Raw genomic sequence first — 15,700 nt, forward strand, 5'->3', positions numbered from 1 at the left:
ATCTGTTGGGAATATGAGTCCTATTCAGGATATCACTCTCTGCAGAGAACATCTGCCTTAGTAGTATTACACCTATCTTCAATCACAATAATGTAAAAGTAATGGTGGAACAGTTTTTAATCATAGACTGCCTTCATAGTAAACAAAATATTGTTTAAAATTACTAGTGTGCTGTACTGCATGTACCCTTATTGTAAATAGGAAATGTTATTGGAATTACTTTTCTGCTAACTTACATTCTTCATACATGGGTAGTCAAATTTAGTACACAGTTTCAGATCAATTTTACCATTCCCTGTTTGTTCCTTAACCTTCAGCATTCAGTGGTTTCCATCTGCTAATGAAAGTGGCAGAAATGTGACATTCAGGTACTTGATCCGTACTTCCATTTCGTGCACTCAAAGGACAACGTGGAATTACAATTCAATCCCTCAGGTCCCACATCACTGTTATCACTTAGTGTGTATGGATGAGTTAAAAAATCAAAATGGGGAACCAATATTGAGCTAGAAAGAAGCTCAAAACATCACTGATCATTCTGAAATATTGTGAAAGATCTTGTGCACACTGTTCTTTACTACAGTCATTAAATGTTCACATATTTTGATCCACACATATATCTGTCAGTCAGATTTGGTCCTCTCGCAGCATTCTCCAATAAATGTAATGTTATATACTAGGTCTACACCTTTGCTTCCACCAATTTTTCTCGAAGTTTGGAGCTTTATTATGAAAAACTTACAAAAAAATTATGATTCATAGTATTGCCCATTGCTGGTCACTACATTCTCCCGTTGTTTGGATAGCATACAAATCCTGTAGTGGAAGAACTGGGTGTCTTTTGTGGGGATCTATGAATCTATTCAATTTTGCACTTGTTCGTATGATCCAGAAGTGCTGGTCAGCCAGACTGTATGCCACAGATTGAGAAAGGTGGTAGAGAGAGCAACATATGGAGAATATGGTGGAAGGGATATGACTTCTCGTTTCAACATTTCCATGTATATTTTGATGGGTTTTGCAACATGGGGTTGAGCACTGACCTGCTGCAAAATTACACTAATGTGTCTATCACTTTATTGTGGCCATTTGTGTTTCAGTGCTGGGCTCGACTGCATCAATTGCTTTCGATAATGATGTCCTGCTTCAGTAGCTACGAAAACATTCTGTCTTCCACCGCCATGCTGGCCTTTGACATCAAAATCACCATTCTTAAGGCATTTAAAACATTCTGCGCACATTCTTCCACTAAGAGTTCCCTCACCTTTTGTCTTACACAGCATTTTAAGAGCCAAAGCTGCAGAATTCATCATGTTAAAGCAGAAAATTAAAACTTCCTACAAATGTGGAGAAATGGGTACGTAAGTTGACGTACTTAATCAAGAATAACCTTATGATGCAATCACAAATTGACTAATATTTTTATGGCATTATGCTCACAGATGCCTAAGCTTATTGTATTACACTTATGACCATCCACCAAAACTCCAATTGCTGCTACTGCCGTCTATTGCAAAATGGCAGAAGCAAAGTTGTAGACCTAATGGTTAATGATGGACATACAGTAATCTTCAGTGCAAAAAAGTCACCTGTCAAATGTCCAAGTTAAAAGATTTTTGGTACTAGAATTATGAGAAAAATTTATTACTTTTCCATAGAGTGATGTTAGTTACTTTGCCTAACACTCCTCATACACCACTATCAAGTTGAGTATTTAATTATGTAATAAATTTTCCTATTGAACGTGGAAACTTTCCTAGCCTTTGCAGTCTGACTTACACACCTAGTAAGCTTAGTTGTTATTTTGCATAATTCCCTATTATAATCAATCTGGTTGAACAATACTGAAACTCTGAGAACCAATTTTTTTTATCTTCTCATCAGGTTTTCTTCTCAAACCCGGCTTTCATTTTTGAAGGAGTTACTTCTAACCATAGAGAAAAGATGAAGCCAAAGGCACAAAGAAGTTCAACAGTAAATACCTATGCTTTCACATTTTATGTTGTAAAATCGAAGCAAAGTGTACAAAAGTTATTACAAATATTTTCTCTCAAGTCATAACGGTATTTCAATAACAACAACAACAACAAAAATGTCAAAAACACTTTCTCCTGTATTTGCTGTCAGACAAATTATTTTTATGTTCAATAATTTCCATTTAATACCTGTGAAAAGTGCTCCCAATGTTGTCTTTACTCCTGAGGCATTGTTTACAGCTGTACGAGTGAAAGATCCAGTTATTGGCATGCTTCTAACAAATCCACCAGCAATATTGCAGATCCCCAAGGCAAGTAACTCTTGTGTGGCATCAAATGCTTTACCTTTCGCTGTGGAGGAAACAGTTTAGGTAATTGTAGCTAAATAGATATGAACAATAGGCCTTACTGTTATGTCATAAAATTACTGCCTCTTTAACTGCATGCTTACATCTATCAGTATAAAATGTTGGGTAGTAGCAACAGCAGGATCCAAGAAAATGTATTGACACTGGCATTAACACTGCAACAACATTGGTTACTTTCCTTTTTAACACTTTATGCAACTTGTTTCGCTAACTCGACACTTCTAAAGGAATGCAGCTTTTATGTCATGTATTATCCAGTTACCATTCTCTAAAGAAATATACTTGATGATTAAAATTACATAAAACAGCAAAACTTTAGAAGACTCTGGGTCTTCTTTGGAAAACTGACATAAAATAAAGTACTTACAGAATGCCTTAGCAATGGCAACAGTTTCCAAGATAGATACAACAGGAAGGGTTGCAATTGTTGGACCAAGTGCTTCTGTCATTTGTGAGAAATCGTAAGTGTTGTTGTTGAAGTTTGTTGAAAAAGGTGGAAGCTCAAATGGGGGCAAGCCTTGTCCAATGTCACCTGTAACATAAAACACTTGTCAACACTGTGTCTTATACAGTTTAGCTCTACTACAACTTTTAACTAAAACAGAGTATGATTTATCATTAAGTCAATCATTAATAATTAATTTTGAATTGGGCATTTTACTGAAAAAATCTTATATGATGTCCACAATCTCAAAAAGTATTATTGAAAATGTGGTCTTATTAGCTTACATTACAATGTTTTGCAATTAGATATATACACATGGGAAAATATATCTAAAAATAAAGATGCTGTTACTTATCAAATGAAAGCATTGGTATGTTGATAGGAGACAATAAAAAACACACAAACATACACACAAATTTCAAGCTTTTGCAACCCATGGTTGCTTCATCAGGAAAGAGGGAAGAAGAGGGAAAGACGAAATGATGTGGGTTTTAAGAGAGAGGGTAAGGAGTCATTCCAATCCCAGGAGCGGAACACACACACACACACACACACACACACACACACACACACACACACACACACAGGCAACTTGAAATTAGAGGAGGTTTAGGCCAGGTGGGTAATGGGAAGAGAGGATATATTGAAGGGCAAGTTCCCATCTCCGGAGTTCTAATAGGTTGGTGTCAGTGGGAAGTATCCAGATAACCCGGATGGTGTAACACTGTGCCAAGATGTGCTGGCCGTGCACCAAGGCATGTTTAGCCACAGGGTGATCCTCATTACCAACAAACACTGTCTGCCTGTGTCTGTTCATGCGAATGGACAGTTTCTTGCTGGTCATTCCCAAATAGAACGCTTCACAGTGTAGGCACGTCAGTTGGTAAATCACGCGGTTGCTTTCACACGTGGCTCTGCCTTTGATCGTGTACAACTTCCGAGTTACAGGACTGTAGTAGGTGGTGGTGGGAGGGTGCATGGGACAGGTCTTACACCAGGGACGGTTACAAGGGTAGGAGCCAGAGGGTAGGGAAGGTGGTTTGGTGATTTCATAGGGATGAACCAAGAGGTTACGAAGGTTAGGTGGACAGTGGAAAGACAAAGAACCACCCTAAAAGTGCCCCACTTGTGACAGGACACTTTCTGGGACTGGATCAGACACTGAATATGGCTCTCCAGCAGGGATACGACTTCCTTAAATCCTGCTCTCAAATGAGATCCATCCTTCATAAAACCCTCCCCACTCCACCAAGAGTGTCTTTGTAAAGCAAAGATGATGTGACTTACCATACGAAAGTGCTGGCAGGTCAATAGAAACACAAACAAACACATACATACACACAAAATTCTAGCTTTCGCAACCAATTGTTGCTTCGTCAGGAAAGAGGGAAGGAGAGGGAAAGATGAAAGGATGTGGGTTTTAAGGGAGAGGGTAAGGAGTCATTCCAATTCCGGGAGCAGAAAGACTTACCTTAGGGGGAAAAAAGGACAGGTATACACTCGCACACACACACATATCCATCCGCACATACACAGACACAAACGGACATTTGTAAAGGCAAAGAGTTTGGGCAGAGATGTCAGTCGAGGCGGAAGTACAGAGGCAAAGATGTTGTTGAAAGACAGGTGAGGTATGAGTGGCGGTAACTTGAAATTAGAAGAGGTTGAGGCATGGCAGATAACGTGAAGAGAGGATATACTGAAGGTCAAGTTCCCATCTCCGGAGTTCTGACAGGTTGGTGTTAGTGGGAAGTATCCAGATAACCCGGACGGTGTAACACTGTGCCAAGATGTGCTGGCCATGCACCAAGGCATGTTTAGCCACAGGGTGATCCTCATTACCAACAAACACTGTCTGCCTGTGTCCATTCACGTGAATGGACAGTTTGTCCCTTCCCTACAGCCTAGGTCTTCGTGGCAAATGAATCTGCTCCAGTCCGGAATCCCTAAACCATTACACCAACAACCTGAAAACAGCTTTCACATCCCAAACTACCCTCCCGACCTGGTACAGAAGCAAATAACCAGAGCCACTTCCTCGTCCCCTCAAACCCAGAACCTCCCACAGAAGAACCACAAAAGTGCCCCACTTGTGACAGGATACTTTCCGGGACTGGATCAGACTCTGAATGTGGCTCTCCAGCAGGGATACGACTTCCTCAAATCCTGCCCTGAAATGAGATCCATCCTTCATGAAATCCTCCCCACTCCACCAAGAGTGTCTTTCTGCCGTCCACGTAACCTTCGTAACCTCTTAGTTCATCCCTATGAAATCCCCAAACCACCTTCCTTACCCTCTGGCTAAGGTAAGTCTTTCCACTCCCGGGATTGGAATGACTCCTTACCCTCTCCCTTAAAACCCACTTCCTTTTGTCTTCCCCTCTCCTTCCCTCTTTCCTGACGAGGCAACAGTTTGTTGCGAAAGCTTGAATTTTGTGTGTATGTTTGTGTGTCTATCGACCTGCCAGCGCTTTCGTTCGGTAAGTCACCTCATCTTTTTTTTATATATATAATTTTTCCCACGTGGAATGTTTCCCTCTATTATATATATATATATATATATATATATATATATATATATATATATATATAGAGAGAGAGAGAGAGAGAGAGAGAGAGAGAGAGAGAGAGAGAGAGAGACCAAACCTACAATGTCTTTAGAAAAGGCTGTTGAAATTATAAAAAACTAAAATTTCTGTTAGATGTGTGAAATCAAATTTACACTCACCTGTTAGCTTAAAAGGGGCTTCTCCATCTTTGAAAAGGGCATAGCCTAAGCCAGTTCCAATCACAGCAACAATTGCATTGCGACCAAGTGATAGGAACCACAGTGCCTTACTAAATGCCTTTCTTGCTGTACCACTACCAGACAGATCTCGCTTTTTGTCAAATTCATTTATTTTCTAAAACAAGAGAGTTATTATTGAAAAATAGCCCATGATGGAGTTTACACTAATTGCACTAGATGCACACTGGCAAAAACATTTTATTAAAAAGGTAAAGGATATTTCACAATGATACCAGCCCAGTCGCTATACAAATGAAGGTAGCTAGATCAACACTGACAGAATAGAGTGAAATTACAGTTATTCCAATATGCCATACTTAAAACACAACAAAAATCTAAATTAAAAGCCACTTTCAGCATCTATTAAAAATATTATCAAGCTTTCTTAACTGAAAAGATATTCAATTATACTGCCAATAAGCAGTAAAAATCAAATATAGTAAAATGTAACAAATGGCTTACGAGTATGTGTGCCAAATGCTAAAGAGACTAAACTATTAACAAAAAAAGAGCACAGGGGTGGGGTACTTGAAAATGATCAGTATGAGCTGCAAACATGTCAATGACTACATTTCCTCAGTTGAATAAACTGTCAATGCTAAATATAAAAATCTCTGACAGTTTGAATATCATTTCATTTGAATGCAGATATACCATATATCCACAGATAGCACAGAAATAAACATCTTCATCTGTTCACTAAAATGGCTCACCACAGCAGATATCATCAGCTAAACATAAACATAAATTTATGTGAAAAGTATACGCAATAAAAAAAAAATACTCTACTGAAAAAATAAACAAATCTGCTTTAAACTGATTCATTAGTGGCATAGAGACATGCCTAATAGTACAGAGACATCACTGCCATTCCAAATACTACTCACTTTCCAGTTTAATTATACATTTTCAGACACTCAGCCACATGGACACACAAACACAATCACCCACAGCAGTTCTTGTTTCCGTCTTTTCTGATATACTTAAACAAACTAGTCTTTTTTCCCCATGGCTTCACTCACTTAACTGTATGTCATATAGCACCCATCTCCTCCTCCACCCTCACTCCGTCCATCTCCTAATCCCTGTCACTCTGTCCACCTCCTCCTTCTCCTCACTCTGCCCATCTCCACCTCTCATCTCTCTAACTATTCTTCCACTCCTTCCTCTTCCCTTTGTCCATCCCCTCATCCCTCTGTCCATCCCCTCTCCATTATCTCAGTCCACTTCTTCCTCTTATTTCTCTCACTGTCCCTCTCCTCCTCCCATCTCTCTGCCCATCTCTTCCTGCCTCCTCTCTATCTTTCCACCTCCTCCTCCCCTCCCCCCCCCCCCTCTGTCTGTCCAACTCCTCCTCTTCCTTTTTCCTCTGGCCACCTCATCGTCCTCCCTCTCACCATCCATCTTCTCCTCCACCTTCTATCTGCTCAATTGTGGCCATCTGCATGTATAGCCCCTGCAAGGCATGCCAATACTACCTCCATGACACACCTGTCATGCTGGGAAGCCTAGATGTTAGGGATTGAAATTTTTTTTTTTTTTTTTTTTTGCCTATATCTCCACTGGAGCTAGGAGGTTCTAACCCCTACAGTGCTGATTCTCGTATAGCAGATAGTATGTGTACTAAATTTGGTTTACAGAAGTAATTACTCTTACAAAATACATATACTACTTATTCAGTAATGGTTTTTATGAACATTTCTGAAAAGGTTAGTTTTTTCTGGAAGTGCTCTTCTGATTTCCTGACAAAAAGCCTAATATATCTAAAATATTATGACTTTGTTGTCTTAGGCAAAATATTTAGAGCTGATTTTCAATGGAAAGGAGGAAAAGTGTCATCCTGACAGATTACTTTTTTAATTGAAAGCACTTTTATTTAACAAAAGCTGCAAAATTTTGATCAATGAGATTTGTCTGTTACTTTCTCAGTGAGTGTCCTCTGTTCATGAAATGCAATAAAAGTCTACAAAATACCCACCCGCAGCTGCTAAAGGTGACTTTTTCAGCCCCAATTTTAACTTTATGTGTAAATACATTGTGGTTAAGGGGCATCAAAATCTCATGAGGGTAATGGATTTTTGAAACATTGCTATTTCAATTGAATCAGTTTACCCACTGCAAAACTATCTTTGTGAGTAATTTCACTTTCCAGATGAAATATATTCTTCTATTCTTACAGTCAAAGGGTCTCATGTATGTTTCAACCAATCCGGCCCAGAAGAGTGGCATAATATCTACCAATTAGTGTTTTATTCTTTGTAAGGCAATCCATAAGGGGACATATTTTTGCAGTCTAGACCACAACTACCCTAGTCGTTACAGCTGATAAAATTGTATTAGCTTTTGGATGAATGGCCACCAGGTGTCTCTAGCCATGAAGTGGTGAATATTTCTTACTACAGCAACCAATTAATGTACAAAAACAAATATATTCTTTTTAAAATGCATAAGCACTGCTGAGAAATTAATTTTTGTGTTTCTTTGGGTCAGTATTCAACAAATGCAGCATCCTTCTTTCAGAAACTTCCCACTTACTTTTTTTGCACAAAATGTGCTGTACATCTTTTTATATTATACCACACCAATGTTGTCAGGAATTCCATGCACTATTGTTTCCTCATTGACCAGTTTCATATTGAGCATATTCTTGTGGTTTTATGTATGTGTGCAGTTTTTTTACAACCTACATGTGAATTATTTTCTTAAATTTTGAAACATAATGAGCGGGTTCCTTATAACACTTTACCAACAATGTCAGACAATTTCTTTTGGCAATTAGTCATCCAAAATACGGTATTTACAGTTGCATAGTATTGCAGTTGATATGTTTCAACTACACACATACAACAACATGACCAATCTACAAATACACACAAAGAAAACAACTTTGCAGATCAAGTTGAAAATTAATTTAACTTGTTACACAACATCTATCAATGACACAAATTAAAAATTCCAGTCACATTGGTATGAATGCCTTCACCGTGCCGTACCAGGAATATTTCATCTTTTTCCCCCATAGCAAGGACTCGTGATACAATATGACTCTAGTATGTATGTGTTCAAATGTCTATTAGTCTCATGGCATGCTTAATATTATTGAGTGCAGTACAGACAACAATTATGATATTAACTGGTTGGATCACCCACTCTGTTTAGTCCTCCACGTGTTAAACATGATTAGATTTGATGAGGGAGAAAGCAAGATGTACTTGATAATCAAGCAAGGTGCAATACTAAAACAGATTGCAGCATCTGCTAGGAAAGGATATACTTGTGAAGCCCAGCATATGTTCATCAACCAGATAGCTGTCTACAATTGTGTTGAATGACCAATTACTCCACAGTGTTTTATTTTTTTTTGGTAGGGAGTAGTCACGAAGGTCTCACTTTTACTATCATCTATTGTGCATCTGCATCATATTCTGCAAACCACTGTGAAGTGTGTGGCATATGGTAGGTCGCACTGTACCAGTTTTTAGGCCTTCATCCCATTCCACTCACATATGGAGCATAGGAAGAATTACTGCTTAAACGCCACTGTGTGTGCTGCAGTTAGGTTAATCCTGTCTTCATCATCTCTATGGTACAATAAACAGGGGTCTGTGGTTTGTTCCCAGATTCATCACTTAAAGTTGGCTCTTGAAACTTTGTAAGTAGACTTTCACTGGATAATCTGTCACTATGTTCAAGTACTTGCCAGTTCACTTTCCTCAGCGTCTTTGTGAAGCTCTCCTCCATTTAGTCTTAGTTGATATCAGTTCCACACCCTTAAACATTATTCCAGAATGGTTTGCACAAGTGTTTTTAAGCAATCTCCTTTGTAGATTGATAATATTTCCCTTGTATTCTACCAACAAATGAAAGTCTGCTTTACCTACAACTGAACCTGTGTGATCATTCAGTTTTAATTCCCTACAAATCATTACACATTGACATTGGTATGAGTAAACCAATTCTAATGATGACTTATTGATATTTCAGTCACAGGATGCAATAATGTTTGATTTTGTGAAATGCACAATTTTAAATTTCATAACATTTAAAGGAAGTTTCCAATTTTTGCGCCAATTTGAAATATTATCAAGATCTGACTGAATATTTATGCAACTCTTTTTGGCCTGCACTTTATTATAGATAATTGCATCATCTTTAAGCAATGTGAGGTTACTATTAACATTGCCAGCAAGTTCAAGTTCATTAATATACAACATGAGCAGCACAGGTCCCAACACACTTTCCTGGGGCACACCTGATGTTACTTCTCTTGATGACTACCCATCCAAGATAACATGTGTCCTCCCTACCAAGAAATCCTAAATTCAGTCACTAATTTCGTTTACTATCCCATATGATCATACTTTTGACAACAAATGTAGATGTGATACTGAGACAAATGCTTTTGAGACATCATGATGTACTGCTTTCAGGACGTCATGTGAGAAAGTACAAGTTCGATCTCATATGTTTTTTTTGGAGCCCACACTTGCTGGCATGTAAGGTGGTCACCACATTTGTGCTCAGATATATTTTAAAACTGTACAACAAGCCGACCTCAAGGCTGATGGAATGTATATTATGGTTAATACAGGGAGCTAACTCAACCACAAATTCAGTGAAGAATCTGATAGGAATTCCATCAGGTCCTACAGCTTTGTCCATTTCAGCTAAGCATGACATTATATTGATTCCTATTTCTGCAGAAAATCTTTGCTCAGTGTTGCTTAGCTATCATCTACTTGGCATCTCAAGTGGTGGTGCCTTGGTTACATGGCAAGAAGTTTAAGCATGAGTGCAGCTAACAAGTGACTTGCTGGGGTTTGCCTCACATGGCATTGGGGCTTATACATGAGAGCCATGGTGGTTGTTCATTACCTGCTGGGGAGTTGCAGCTTTGTACTGCTTGTGTGGTGACATCATATTCTGAAGTTAGACTTCTGGCATATTCATGCTGACTTGACTGGTGGCTGTGGTCATTTACATTCTCCACCATTCACTTTGTTCCGATACAGGAATGACAATAAGCACTATATCTTTTGGGCATTAACTGTTAATCATGATTCATGAGACAATTCTCCCCAATGTGCAGTCACTTCTGAGTGGTGTTTGTCATTTGAGACTAAACTGATTCTGATCATTCTACTGGCTATGTTTAGCTGATACCTTTAGATGGCACTGTCTAAATAAAACTTGTTGGAATAATTATTTAACTCTTATTAACAGCTGTGCTGGTAAGTTTTTTGTGTTAGGCCTACTAGTAATTCTACCTATGGGTCTAGTTAATTGTTGATGTTACAGTCTGTCCTGTCTGTTTCACACATGTGTATATTATTTCAAGTTTCGGGCAAATTACAGAAACTGTTTTTAAAATAAATTAATAATTTCTTTAAATTTTCTACTGTATAAGTGGGTAATCCCAAAAGTAAGGTCTCCTATTTTTTTAATAAGTACAGAACTCTTTTTGTGTGGCAGTTGGTCACACTGTTACGAAGAGCGCTTCACGTACTGTGTGTAAGCATTTGCACGCCGCACTGAGGCGCTCAGTTTTGGCTTGGCAGCCGTTGAGAATGGAACTCCCGTCGGATGTTACTACCAAGTGCGAATTGCACGCAGTTATTCGGTTTTTGAACGCAAAGGGCACTGCACCGATTGAAATCCATCGCCAATTGACGGAAGTGTATGGTGAGACGTGCATGGATGTCAAAAATGTTTGTAAGTGGTGTAGAGAGTTTGCAGGTTGGTCAGACCGAAATTCACGATGAACCAAAGAGTGGGAGACCGTCAATTTCTGAGAAGACAGTGTTGAAGGTTGAGCAAAGCGTGTGTGAAGATCGGCGCATCACCCTGGATGATGTCTGCATGTTGGTTCCTGAGGTTTCCCAAAGCACCGCTCACAGAATTTCAACAGAAACATTGAACTACCAGAAGGTGTGTGCAAGATGGGTGCCTCGCATGCTGACTGAGGACCACATGCAGCAATGAGTTGATGCTTCCCGCGCATGTCTTCACCGCCTTGCAGCCGAACATGACAACTTTCTGGACTCAATTGTCATGGGTGACGAAACCTGGGCATACCACTCTACACCTGAGACCAACAACAATCACGCCAATGGTGGTATTCTTCTTTGCCAAAGCCGCGGAAGTTCAAACAAGCACAGTCTGCCAGTAAAATCATGACAACCGGTTTTTTTTTTTTTTGGGGGGGGGGGGGGGGATCGGAAAGGGGTATTCTTGGTCGACTTTATGTCCACTGGGACCATAATTAACGTCAACAGGTACTGTGAGACTCACTCAAACAGGCAATTCAGAACTGGAGAAGAGGAATGTTGAGCAAGGGTATACACATTCTTCATGTCAACGCTCACCCACACATCACTCGGCAAACCGTTGCTCTGCTCTCCTGCAACAGTTTCAGAGGAACATAATCACCCACCCTATAGTCCTGACTTGGTGCCCAGTGACTATCACCTGTTCCCTGAGTTAAAAGAACACTTTGCAGGAAAGCGATTCAGCTCCGACAACGAGGTGAAAGAGGAGGTTCATAACTTCCTGAACAGCATTTCGGCCAGCTGGTATGACATGGGCATACAAAAACTGCCAGAGCGTCTACAAAAATGCATCGACAGAAATAGTGATTATATCGAAAAATAGCTAAATGTTCAAGCTGTAAACAGATGTAAACGATTGTAGAAATAGACAGGTCTATGTACTTATAAAAAAAATAGGAGACCTTACTTTTGGGATTACCCTCGTATATGGACTGCTTCATGGCTTTGTGTGTAAATTTATACTATTAACTCTTCCACCTGTGTTTTGGTATTTATTGGTGCTACAGTCTATTCTGTGTCACAGATGCATACACTACTTCCAGTGTCTGTTATCTGCTGATGTGTATTACAGAAACTGTGGTTTGAGAATCTTTTGGTACAAACAAGTGTTGCCTGCTTTTGTAAATTAGAAAGTGGACTCTGTGATAAATTAATAAATAATTTTCTTTCAGACAATATTTTATTTTTGCTCAGTACCTTTGTAGCCCCGATCCTAGGTTCCTTCCAGTTCAGATATCAGCTGTTTCTCAACACCACTGGTATGAAAACACCCCTAACTCGTCTTTACAGGGGTGTGAGAATCAAATTACGTCAATCCCCCTGTCCTTTCCCTTGTAAAGTAACATTTGAAAACAGAGCTGAGGATTTTCCTTTGCTTCCCTCAATGTCAGTTCCTGTGTTATCCACGAGTTCTGTAGACTAGCTTTGGTGCCTTTGTATATGACCATTTCATGCATTACCCTCTCCACAGTCAAACCTACTGCCTTCAGCATCACTCTATCCTAAGCCCTACATGTTTTATACCTACTATGCAGTAGTTTCTGTTTCCTTAGAAGTTTCTTTACAGTGTATACTGTGGAGTATCTTTCCCATCATGAATTATTCTACCAGGTACATACGAGGGCTGTTCAATAAAGAATGATCATAATTTTTTTATGGTCATAATTTCTGAAGCTAAAATTTAATCCTATGATATTCTGCTAGCTTAATGTACAACAAACACGCCATAGTAGTTTCATTGTTGGGACTCCTGGTTCCCGCCTGTGAGAGGGAGGCAAGTACGAACATATTCAGTATAGCCTACCGCTGCAATGGAGGTAACATGCAAGGAACAACATGCTGCTTTGAAATTCTGCTTTCTGAGGCCTATACAATGTTACAGGAGGTCTATGGAGAATCTGTTCTTCCCTACAGCACAGTTTGAAGCTGATTTAAAATGTTTAAAGAGAGGAGACAATCAATTTCAAAGGAAAGTGGACCTGGTGCTCTGCTCTTACTGCTCTTACAGAAGACTGCTGTCATTGTGAGAGAGGATCAACAAATTACCTTAAGATCACTTTTTGAAATACTGAACATTTCACTGGGTGCCACCCACACATTGGTGACAGAAAAATTACACATGACACGTGTTTGCGTGCGATGGGTTCCAAGACTGTTGATTTCCAAACAAAAGGACATTCACGTGCAGCGCTGCATGCAGTTAAAGTTGATGTTAGAGGAAGATCCGTAGTTTCTTTCAAATGTAATCACCGCTGATGAAACTTGGCTACATCATTTTGATCCTGAGAGCAAACAGCAAAGCTCAGTGTGGAATCTTCTTCACCAACCCCAAAAAAGCAAAACTGGTTGCTTCTGCTGGGGAAGTTATGGTCATCTCATTCTTTTGATATTCATGGAATGTTTTATCAGCATGTATCTGCACACACATCAGCAACTGGATAATACTACAGGGATATCCTGAAAACATTTCAAGTCCATATCTGGCGCAAAAGACCACATTTCCGTGAAGCAGGCTGGATACTACACCATGATAATGTACGGCCACATATTTCCAATGTTGTTGTTGAATATCTTACAAAAATCAACGTGAAGTCCATCCCTCAACCTCCCTATAGTCTGGATTTAGCCCTGTGTGACTTTTTTCTATTCCCTAGCATGAAGAAACGCATTTGTGGAAGGTATTATCAATCATCAGAAGCAGTAGTGAAGGCTACACAGGCAATTTTGAAGCACATCTCAAAAAATGGTTTCTAGCATGTATCTGAAGACTGGCAGAAGTGCTAGGACAAGTGCATCGCATTCATGGGAGACTACTTTGAGAAGGACCATCAAATTTATGACAATGAATGAAGGTATGTTCTCAACAACAAAAAACTTCTTTATTGAACAGCCCTCATACTTATCAAATACATGGTCAACTATTCTTTTAAACTTGACACAAAGCTACATGTTTCAAATTCTTTGTTGAGATATGACGATACTGCCTCCTTATATAATCTGCTGAACAGATAAATTCTTCTACCTGTTTTATTTGCCCTTTGTATTTTGGTAATCATTGGTACTAAAACTGTCTGATGATAACTGATACCACTTTCAGTGTCAACATTCTGAAAGAATGTCAGCTGTATCTGTTGCAATTAGAAACAATATATTTCAATCACAAATGGGCTTCCAAACTACCTGTTCTATATAGTTCTCCGAGAAGGCATCTAGCAATGTTTAATGGGGATGTCTTGTCACACCCACGACTTACAAAACTGTAATTTTTGGTACTAGTTGTTGACTGGTTAAAGTCTCCTTTGATGATGACAGTTTGACTGAGGAACTTATATACTACTGAACTGAGGTTTGTTTACATACAGAAGTGAGTCTGATGACCGTTATGCCTGCCCTTGATACTGAGTACCAAAACGATCTCTCATGCAATTCCAGTTTTATCTCAAGAGTAACGAATGTGCCGATCTTCAATATAAAAATGTTGAGGGGTAATGGGGCTGAAGCACTCAGAATCACAAGAATGTCAGTGTCCTCCCCAGAGGCATCACAGACAGACTGCTGAACAATGTCAACAGCAGTAGCTGTTCATCATAAGAATAGACATGATGCATCACACCATATATTCTTCTGCATTTGCTAGGATCTCATTGGGCTTTGTTTCACATGGAGCAGAAGCCAAGCTGTCTATAGTACAGGAAGTCCCGTTCAAAAATGGCCCCACCAACAAACATTTGCTTAAATTGCACTTAAAGGATTTGCATAAAACTCAGGAAATGAAATCAAATGAACGTGTATCTTGTTCATGGGGAAATAAAGGCGAATCACAAAAGTTGCTGGAAGTGACTGCCCTCGACTTATAAACACAGTTGAACATGACACTGCAGATTCTCAAATGTTACTGCCAGAACATCTGGTGTCACTGCCTGCATTTCACGGATAGTCTTCTGTCATAAATCTTCCGAGTTGTATGATTTGTTCCTGTAGACCTTGCCTTTTAGGCCATCCAGAGGAAAAAGTCAGTTGGTGTTAAATCAAGTGACCCTGGGAGACTCAGTCCTTTTGAAATCACTCCGCTAGGGAAACAAATGATTCGACCTGAACCATGGTCACTCGAGATGTGTGGCACGTGATGCCATCCCGTTGGTACCAGCCGATGGCAAGTTCTTCATCCTCCAACTGGTTCACAAATTCCCGAAATATTTTGATGGAAACTGCACTTGTCACAGTAGACTCGAAAAAAGCTGTTCCGATAATGCAATGCTGTGATAGTGCAAAGAATACGCCAATCTTTTGTGAAT

At 39.4% G+C, this 15,700-nt stretch overlaps 1 protein-coding gene across 3 annotated transcripts in view; it reads right to left on the reverse strand.

The window, feature by feature from the left end:
• LOC126458160 (sodium-independent sulfate anion transporter-like) overlaps positions 1 to 15,700 on the reverse strand; it is a 212,469-nt gene that overhangs the window by 32,040 nt on the left and 164,729 nt on the right. For all 3 annotated transcript variants that reach the window (XM_050095027.1, XM_050095028.1, XM_050095026.1), the window contains exons 5-7: positions 5,518 to 5,692; positions 2,712 to 2,876; positions 2,166 to 2,327 (exon numbers count right to left, since the gene is read on the reverse strand). In XM_050095027.1, coding sequence (XP_049950984.1) covers positions 2,166 to 2,327; positions 2,712 to 2,876; positions 5,518 to 5,692 — 502 coding nt within the window. The remainder of the gene's footprint in view (positions 1 to 2,165; positions 2,328 to 2,711; positions 2,877 to 5,517; positions 5,693 to 15,700) is intronic.

Source organism: Schistocerca serialis, chromosome 2, assembly GCF_023864345.2.
Source record: "Schistocerca serialis cubense isolate TAMUIC-IGC-003099 chromosome 2, iqSchSeri2.2, whole genome shotgun sequence".
Classification (NCBI taxonomy): domain Eukaryota; kingdom Metazoa; phylum Arthropoda; class Insecta; order Orthoptera; family Acrididae; genus Schistocerca; species Schistocerca serialis.